We start from the raw sequence: 10,447 nt of genomic DNA on the forward strand, positions 1-10,447 counted from the left end.
TATAATAAATGTTTTACGTTATGATAGCGACTCTTCGCTGTATTCTTGAGTCATGTTTTGATTAACTGTTAGCTTACTTGTAAACAATGTCTGTTGTTTGTTTAAATCTCGAATACTATATAACTGTTGTTGTTAACATGTGTATATATTTTTAATCACGGTTTCAACGCCGAAAGCTGACAAAGTATTATTTTGCTAAATGGAATTCATTCTCGAGACTAACAAGTCACAATTGGAAATTACGTCACGAATGTTGATTATTCTTGTGATGAGCGCTACCAGTTTTTTCCAGTTTTAAATAAAAGTTGAAAATATGTTCGACTGTTTATATAACGTTGTGGTCTTTGCTTCAAAGGCTAATAAATAAAATAATATATGTATGTATATACATGATGTTCTGAAAACATGTAGGTCCAAAAAGTCTTGACAAAAATGAATAGAAACCCTTTAACCCGAGTGCTTTCGAAAGCGCTCGGGTTATAGGGTATCTCTTTCATGTATATATATATATATTATTACATTTCCTAGTGGCGCAATAGAAATTATATCACGTTCTGCTCTGAAAACACTTCTGTAAGGGCAGGTGTATATATATATATATATATATGTGTATGTAGTAAAACATACATACGGATGATAAGTTCATGCAAGTCAACTGTTATGGCTATAACGTGAAAGGTTAAATATCAAGCCAAAAACAACTATTTACACATCTTTAACCACTGTTAAACGTCGAAGAAGCATTACCAAAGTGCAACTTGTTTAGTGGTAGACAGTTAAATAAAACATAACTACTACGATGTTTTTTTCATGACATCTATATATCCCACCATTTACTGGGTCTTTTATAATAATATTATCTTTAGAGTCTAGAGATTGTATTATATAAGAACTACACAGTTAACATTAAATCTCATTATATGAAAACATTAAACTCTTTGCTGTTCGTGAACAAATTGCCATCTCTAATCATTAAAAATTATTTTTCAGCACCAATTGCAGTCACTGAGTTGCCAGAAATTTACGTACCAGAAAGGGCATCTCCTGATTTTACTCCTGATGAAACACTTGACGTCAAAGAGAGGACAACCAAAACTCCCACCAGTACGGCAGATGTAACACAGAAAGGTGATTTCAGTGCAACATATCTGGATCCTCTCCAACGTCTTACCAAAACTTATACGTATACAACAATGCTCACTACTAAGTCCGAACCAACTACAACTGAACATCCGGGTAAGAACCACACCACAGCACCAAACGAAACTTTCTTCCAGTTTGTTTTTAATGACTGATTACTAAATTCACAATAATAATATCAATGTGTACATAATCCTGTTTTTAAATCTTTATTTAAGCCTAAAATGTTTTTTTCAGGGATTATATATCGAATTAATTGTTTCCAGAACATGTTTTTCTATTATGTTCCAAAATTAAATAATAAATGTATTAATCTATTTTTCCAATTTCAGACGTGCAAACATCTTTAGGATTTCCTTTTATTCTTCCCAGAGGAGGTAAGTAAAACTGTTTGTAGGTAAAAATAAAAATACTAAGTAAACTTTGAAACACAGTGCATAGGGCAATGAACCCTATGACATTGAAAACAAATTATCTATGTATTCACAGACTAAATTTGTTTCATGATTATTCTTCATGACGAAAAACTTCACCCTCGGAATCTGACGTGTACTTTTAATCAAGGTTCTCTCATCGTGGTTGTTTTCCTTATTTCCTTAGTCACATTTACAACTTTCGTAAAAGTGCCTATAGAAATACATTTTTCTTCCTATAGTGTCAGGTAAAACAGCACAATTATTCAAGTATGTAACATAACTGAAATATATTATAGAATTATTATGACTAATATTTTTGCCAAGTAACTGAAAATCGTCATCTCTCACCACCAATAACCAAATCTCACCAACAACTATCATGTCTTGCTATTAATAACCAGATTATCAATAACCATATTTCACGACTAATCACTACATCCCATCACTATCTACCATATGCCATCATCACTTATCGCATCTAAATACCATCATTAAATGTCTCTATTAATCAATATATCCCAGTAATAATCGACATATTTTATTGTTATCACGTATCACTGCTAAGTCTGGATCACCATATTCCATTTCCAAACATCACATGTCTCCATCGGTCATACCTCAATACTGAACGCCAGGTTTCATCGTTTAGCACCATAGCTCACCAGTAAATGCCGAATTTTAGTAAAACAATTTTACATTCCATCACTAAATATGATATATTACTAAACATTAAATCTAATTACTTCTAACCTATTCCAATCTGTTGCTAACTAAAAAAAGGTTTTAGGTCTCGACAACTAAATTTAACGTTTGATATTAAAATTGTTACGTTTCTTTGCCATCACTCATTCTTTTGTATTTTACTATATATTAATATTCTAATATATTAAAGCAAATACTGTGAAACTCTTTTACAGCGTGCATATATGAGAACCAAGTATTTGAATCTACCAAGCAGATTCCCTTCCCAGACCCATGCAACTACTGCTTCTGCTATGAAGGAAACATCTTATGTATTCGCCAGCAATGTCCACCACCGTCGTTAGAATGTTACGCAAGAACGCTTACAGGATACTGTTGCCCACATTATGAATGCCGTATGTGTCACACATGAGGTTTTTTAAACACCAGCATATCTCTAATATCATTATGTTAATAATGTTAATATTTCATTGTTCGAACAAACTTACATAAACAAAATCGTTTGATTTTATACAAGTTTTTCTGAACCACCAAAGTAATCAGTTTGATTAAACTCTTACGAAATGTCCGTTTTTTTCGTTGTTTGTTTACCGGATTCAATAATGAATTGTTTCTCGTGGCTGTTATCTAACACTATCAACTAAGCCTAATCAGCCCAATTATTAATTGTTTATCACCATAAAATTAATGATAAATATCTAGCAGTAAAAAAAAAGTTATCAGACTTAGGATCATATTGGATTTTTCCATGAAAAACCTTACTGTAAGTACAAACACATTTCATTTAACTTTTGTTTTTCAGTTCTGGTCAACAATTAAACATATTTTCTCCACACGTTTCTTTCAGCGTTGAAGAAATTCAACGAAACTGAATCTATTTTTAGAAGCCGGTCACAAACCAGACTGGCAAGGATGGTAATACCCATTCTACAAGAGGAAGGTAAGTTTCAGAACTTAGCTTAAGGTTACGCATAACCCTAATCTAGAAAGAAAGGTATTTAGATAGCCGATTGGGTCTTGACAACTGTTGTAAGTAAAGTGTGTGTGTGTGTGTGTGTTTGTATGCACTGAATATGCTGTTCTAGGTTTCAGTTATAATATTATTATCACCGTTTTAGAATTTTAGACTGGGAAACATATTTTAAGGATTAACGTTCAGTTAATACAACCTTTTCTTTTGCATCGAATTTCTGGTTTAAAAATCTTTTATGTTTTATGAACTAAGTTATTTATTTGGTTTGCAACGCGGCACACAAAACGTCCTTATAAGTTCACCAAACAAAATTGTGAAATTCATATTTTAAATATCTTTATCTTCTTTGATAAAGAGCTGGTACAAATCTGTTCAAAACCCCAGGTCTAAGTGTAATGCATTAAGTGTAATGCAGAATACTGGTTATTGTAACGATGGTAGATCTGGGCCTCTTTTCATACAGGCCTGGCACGGCCAGGTGGGTTAAGGCGTTCGACTCGTAATCTGAGGGTCACGGGTTCGAAACCCCGTCGCTCCAAGCATGCTCGTCCTTTCAGCCATGGGGGCGTTATGATGTCACGGTCAATCCCACTATTCGTTGGTAAAAGAGTAGCCCAAGAGTTGGCGGTGGGTGGTTATGATTTCCTGCCTTCCCTCTAGTCTTACACTGCTAAATTAGGGACGGCTAGCGCAGACAGCTTTCGAGTAGCTTTGCGCGAAATTCAGAAAACAAATAAACAAATATTTTCATACTAAGTGTCGTAGTGTTTAATCACGGAACATCATGACAATGATACTTGTTAATAAAAAGTAACTCCCTGTAACATCCCATTGTAATCAACTAGTGAATTAATAAATTACAAACAACTTGAATTAAACCTGAGTACAAAACGATGAAAAACTCCCACAGGAGCTATTATCCCTTGTTCCATTTCAATTATATATACGTAAATTTCGTTAGAAACGTGTTTTGTCGCAAAATAAAACAATGAGAACGAAATGATTTCTTGGATCCATTATGTACTTTATGCTCAGCGCGAATATTTCAAAATTTGTCGTCAAAAGGTATATAATGATTATGTGGAAACATGTGGTTGAGACATTAAACATTTACGAGTCCTATTTTATAATTGTGTTCAATGAAAGCTTTGTTTGCATTAGGGTAAAATATTACAGTTTTGAAGCAAAATCTATAATAAGAGAAAACAAGTAAATATTTTCTTACTCGCCCCTCCGATGCTTTTTTAGGGTTATGTTATTTTTTATCGCTTATAGAGTTTGTGGAAAATGTACAAACACCCAAGCATAATCGTCATTCTGAGCACTTTAAAAGTTTTGCGAGGATTATCTTGGCTACGTTTATTAGCAAATTATTTATCCTCAAAGTACATAAAACTGTACCTTTAGTAATTCGTGTGGGTTCAAAAACATTTTAGAGTGAAAGGTGATTTTGTAGAGGAGCGAACAACATTTCGACCTTCTTCGGTCATCGTCAAGTTCATATAGAAAGAAGGAGGTAACTGACCGATAGCTGACCACATGTTTGAAGGCAGTTGTGTAATTGAATGTAGGAATGTAGATGGCGTGCTTAGATGTTTGATTATATTTATTAACACAGGTATAAAGGTGTTCCTTTGTATTGGTTTATTTTGGGCTTGATTTGTTGTATAAGTAAGGCTTTTTTAGTTTTGCGTTTGTTTATGTTTGTTTCTTCATTTAGTATTTGGGTGTTTTCTGTGGTTATGTTGTGTTTATTTGAATTGCAATGTTCGAAAACGTGTGAAAGGTGACTTTTTGTGTCCTTTGAATCTGGTTTCCATTTCTCTACTTGTTTCTCATTTTTTACATATATAATTTTCTATACAAGTGGTTCATCACAACTTACCGCCATCTGTTGTGCTATTATCTGTCAACGAATGGTGGGATTGACTGTAACGTAATAACACCCCCACGGATGAAAGAGAGGGGATTTTAGTGTGACGGGGATTCGACGGGGACCTTTGTTTTGCATACACCGCAGCTCATGCTTTTCTTAAAAGAAATGCCAAGAGAAGAAGAGACACACTCACATAAATCATGTTGGCCATAAATGTCCGTTTTTTTTATCTTCGTAATAGGAGTCATGGTGCAGCATTGGATGACAAGCTAACTATTTATTACAATCAAGATTACATTCTAACGCTGTCAATTAAGTCTTAACTCAAGAAATTATAAACGAGGATAGCACGAGCATTCAGAATATACGAATAATCGAATAACAGAGGGCGTGTAGTACCCTGCAGACCAAATGATTATCATAGTGTAGAAATTTATTGTTATTCTTACCCTGATAGAAATATATCAAAATAATGGAAATCGTGACTTGAATAGCTGAATCTTAACAATGTCAGCTGGGCGTTTGACTAAAAATAAATCATAATTATCTATTTCATGTGAAGTGTATTTTACGAGCTAAAATCGAATGTTTCTAGTGTACTATATGCACGAGACTGTTAACCCTAGAATTATCAATTAGACAAGACCTAATAACATACAAAAGACACAAAGAAAAATAGAACATTAGTACTATCAATATCGAAATTAATCTCACTAATTACTACTTTAACTACTAACGTGTTTTACATAAAATAATTGATTTTGCTCAATGTGTTTTGTTTAATCAGTTCTTTACTTTCATTGTTGTAGCAGGTACAAATATAAAATGAAAATACATGCAACACACGATCCTCACTGGCGTATAACAAATTAATTAACTTCTTATACAGGTGACATATACGTATCAATGATGCCTGGTATATGTTTGTTTACGTTATGACTCAAAGTAAACCTCTTAACATTTTACTGAAAAACTTTTGCTATACCACGTATGCAACTAGATGTTTCACCTGCTCAGCAACTGTTCAAAACAAAGTAGATGTACATGAATTCCACTCCAGCTTTTGTACTTTTCATTACACTGTTTATAAGCCAATACTGCTATAGTAAAACTTCTATAATTATGTGTTATCAGGTCTAGCGTTAGGCTTTAAATACTCTTTGAACATAGTATCTTATGGATACATCTGCTAAACGACCAGGTTATAAGCCCTTAAAGTTTAGTCAAAGCCACCCCTAAATTAGAATTGCTAACCAGATGAAAGGCAATCAGTTGGCAGTGCCCGCTACCTATGTTTGTTTGTTTTGAATTTCGCGCAAAGCTACTCGAGGGCTATCTGCGCTCGCCGTCCCTAATTTAGCAGTGTAAGACTAGAGGGAAGGCAGATAGTCATCACCACCCACCGCCAACTCTTGGATTACTCTTTTACCAATGAATAGTGGGATTGAATGTCACATTATAACGCCCCCACGGCTGAAAGGATCCATTTCTTGGATCCATTATGTACTTTATGCTCAGCGCGAATATTTCAAAATTTGTCGTCAAAAGGTATATAATGATTATGTGGAAACATGTGGTTGAGACATTAAACATTTACGAGTCCTATTTTATAATTGTGTTCAATGAAAGCTTTGTTTGCATTAGGGTAAAATATTACAGTTTTGAAGCAAAATCTATAATAAGAGAAAACAAGTAAATATTTTCTTACTCGCCCCTCCGATGCTTTTTTAGGGTTATGTTATTTTTTATCGCTTATAGAGTTTGTGGAAAATGTACAAACACCCAAGCATAATCGTCATTCTGAGCACTTTAAAAGTTTTGCGAGGATTATCTTGGCTACGTTTATTAGCAAATTATTTATCCTCAAAGTACATAAAACTGTACCTTTAGTAATTCGTGTGGGTTCAAAAACATTTTAGAGTGAAAGGTGATTTTGTAGAGGAGCGAACAACATTTCGACCTTCTTCGGTCATCGTCAAGTTCATATAGAAAGAAGGAGGTAACTGACCGATAGCTGACCACATGTTTGAAGGCAGTTGTGTAATTGAATGTAGGAATGTAGATGGCGTGCTTAGATGTTTGATTATATTTATTAACACAGGTATAAAGGTGTTCCTTTGTATTGGTTTATTTTGGGCTTGATTTGTTGTATAAGTAAGGCTTTTTTAGTTTTGCGTTTGTTTATGTTTGTTTCTTCATTTAGTATTTGGGTGTTTTCTGTGGTTATGTTGTGTTTATTTGAATTGCAATGTTCGAAAACGTGTGAAAGGTGACTTTTTGTGTCCTTTGAATCTGGTTTCCATTTCTCTACTTGTTTCTCATTTTTTACATATATAATTTTCTATACAAGTGGTTCATCACAACTTACCGCCATCTGTTGTGCTATTATCTGTCAACGAATGGTGGGATTGACTGTAACGTAATAACACCCCCACGGATGAAAGAGAGGGGATTTTAGTGTGACGGGGATTCGACGGGGACCTTTGTTTTGCATACACCGCAGCTCATGCTTTTCTTAAAAGAAATGCCAAGAGAAGAAGAGACACACTCACATAAATCATGTTGGCCATAAATGTCCGTTTTTTTTATCTTCGTAATAGGAGTCATGGTGCAGCATTGGATGACAAGCTAACTATTTATTACAATCAAGATTACATTCTAACGCTGTCAATTAAGTCTTAACTCAAGAAATTATAAACGAGGATAGCACGAGCATTCAGAATATACGAATAATCGAATAACAGAGGGCGTGTAGTACCTTGCAGACCAAATGATTATCATAGTGTAGAAATTTATTGTTATTCTTACCCTGATAGAAATATATCAAAATAATGGAAATCGTGACTTGAATAGCTGAATCTTAACAATGTCAGCTGGGCGTTTGACTAAAAATAAATCATAATTATCTATTTCATGTGAAGTGTATTTTACGAGCTAAAATCGAATGTTTCTAGTGTACTATATGCACGAGACTGTTAACCCTAGAATTATCAATTAGACAAGACCTAATAACATACAAAAGACACAAAGAAAAATAGAACATTAGTACTATCAATATCGAAATTAATCTCACTAATTACTACTTTAACTACTAACGTGTTTTACATAAAATTAATTGATTTTGCTCAATGTGTTTTGTTTAATCAGTTCTTTACTTTCATTGTTGTAGCAGGTACAAATATAAAATGAAAATACATGCAACACACGATCCTCACTGGCGTATAACAAATTAATTAACTTCTTATACAGGTGACATATACGTATCAATGATGCCTGGTATATGTTTGTTTACGTTATGACTCAAAGTAAACCTCTTAACATTTTACTGAAAAACTTTTGCTATACCACGTATGCAACTAGATGTTTCACCTGCTCAGCAACTGTTCAAAACAAAGTAGATGTACATGAATTCCACTCCAGCTTTTGTACTTTTCATTACACTGTTTATAAGCCAATACTGCTATAGTAAAACTTCTATAATTATGTGTTATCAGGTCTAGCGTTAGGCTTTAAATACTCTTTGAACATAGTATCTTATGGATACATCTGCTAAACGACCAGGTTATAAGCCCTTAAAGTTTAGTCAAAGCCACCCCTAAATTAGAATTGCTAACCAGATGAAAGGCAATCAGTTGGCAGTGCCCGCTACCTATGTTTGTTTGTTTTGAATTTCGCGCAAAGCTACTCGAGGGCTATCTGCGCTCGCCGTCCCTAATTTAGCAGTGTAAGACTAGAGGGAAGGCAGATAGTCATCACCACCCACCGCCAACTCTTGGATTACTCTTTTACCAATGAATAGTGGGATTGAATGTCACATTATAACGCCCCCACGGCTGAAAGGACGAGTATTTTTGGTGTGACTGGGATTCGAACCCGCGATCCTCGGAATACGAGTCGAACACCTTAACACACTTGGGCATGTCAGGCCCGCTACTTATGTAACTGTTCTTAATCGAAAACAAGATGGGTTATGACAGATATAACCCTCCTCTTAACTGGAAGTGTTGAGTGTGTGTGACGACAAAACGTGGCTCCAATATTAGACATTACAATCCGCGCTACTCTCGGTATTGCCATAAATGCATATAAATACAGTTCTGCTGAACATCGACTAAAATTCTTTTGGCCAAAATATTTGAACTTGTACTGATTTTTCAGTATTTTGTTTTAAGACAGTATAGTTTGAAAGTTCGAGGTTCAAATATGCAACATTTGTTTACTATTGTACAGGTTGTGAGGTCAATGGCCTAGTTTACAACGTGGGAGACTTGGTGAAATCATCAAGTAATCCTTGCCTGGAGTGTCGGTGTAAAGAGCCAGAAATGATAAAATGCGTGCCACTGAAGTGCACACCTCAGGAACCGCTCCTTCTCAGAATGAATAGGAAGCACTAGAGGATGTTTACGGTTTTTTCCAGACTTGAAATCCTACAAAGATTAGACAACCATCTATAAAGTCCTTGAGAAAGTCGGTACATTTGGTCTATCGTTGCTGTGCTACTTCTGGTCAATACGAAGACATAAAATGAACGCTATTTTGCTGAATACGCAAGTTGTTTTGCAAAATAGTATGGCCGTCCATTTATTCAGCAAAGGATGCATCAACTTATTGACGAATGGTAGTATGTTTGAAATATCTGTTTAAAAGCGATGGACTTATTGGTGAACATTTGATTTTAGGTTGTGTCAGTATTTGTTGAAATACATAGCTAGAGAGCGCAGCATGACTGGTAAAAGAAAAAGGTTTTATCGAGGGCTTTGTCTGCATGCTTTTCTAGCTGTGCAATTTTAACATAATAAAACCAGTATTTTGTTGTATTTTTTTCATATATTTTTGGGTATCGTGAGTTTTTTTAATTAATTTAACGAAACGCAGTTTTATGGTATATAGGCAACTCAGTGAACAACTGGCCAAAATAGCAGGAAATATCTATTTTATGATAAATTCTAAATTCATTTCATTGAAGATTAGACTGTTGGTTTCGGGAAAAGTCGCAAAATTTTTGACAAATGTGCCACAAATTCAGTTTGTGTGTCATATATTTCAAACTTCTCACCTGAAATATAATATAAACGAAGTGGTCAAATCTAGAACAAGGATCTCATGACCAACAGTTTAACATGTTACTATTTCGATTAAATCTAGACCATTAAGTGCTTCAGGGTGTAACAGTAGTTTTTATCTTCTGAAACTTATGTCTGTAAACAGAGTATAATTTTGCTTTTCTACAACCGGAAGAAATCATTATTTCGTTTTCACTGTACGCTAGTTAGTATATTAAAAAAACTGGTTGAGCTATATCGAGGTAATTCTCTTAAACAAGTAAAAAAAACCAAAAAA

General features: G+C 34.4%; 1 protein-coding gene across 1 annotated transcript in view; it reads left to right on the forward strand.

Annotated features, from left to right (window-relative positions):
• Positions 1-9,935, forward strand: part of LOC143238238 (uncharacterized) — a 45,054-nt gene extending 35,119 nt beyond the window's left edge. The window contains 5 exon segments of the mRNA XM_076478296.1: positions 991-1,236; positions 1,473-1,517; positions 2,474-2,653; positions 3,106-3,198; positions 9,338-9,935. Of these exon segments, the coding sequence (XP_076334411.1) occupies positions 991-1,236; positions 1,473-1,517; positions 2,474-2,653; positions 3,106-3,198; positions 9,338-9,501 (728 nt within the window). The 3' untranslated portion in view covers positions 9,502-9,935.
• The last annotated feature ends 512 nt before the right edge of the window (positions 9,936-10,447 follow it).

This window comes from Tachypleus tridentatus, chromosome 13 (assembly GCF_004210375.1).
Source record: "Tachypleus tridentatus isolate NWPU-2018 chromosome 13, ASM421037v1, whole genome shotgun sequence".
Taxonomy (NCBI): Eukaryota; Metazoa; Arthropoda; class Merostomata; order Xiphosura; family Limulidae; genus Tachypleus; species Tachypleus tridentatus.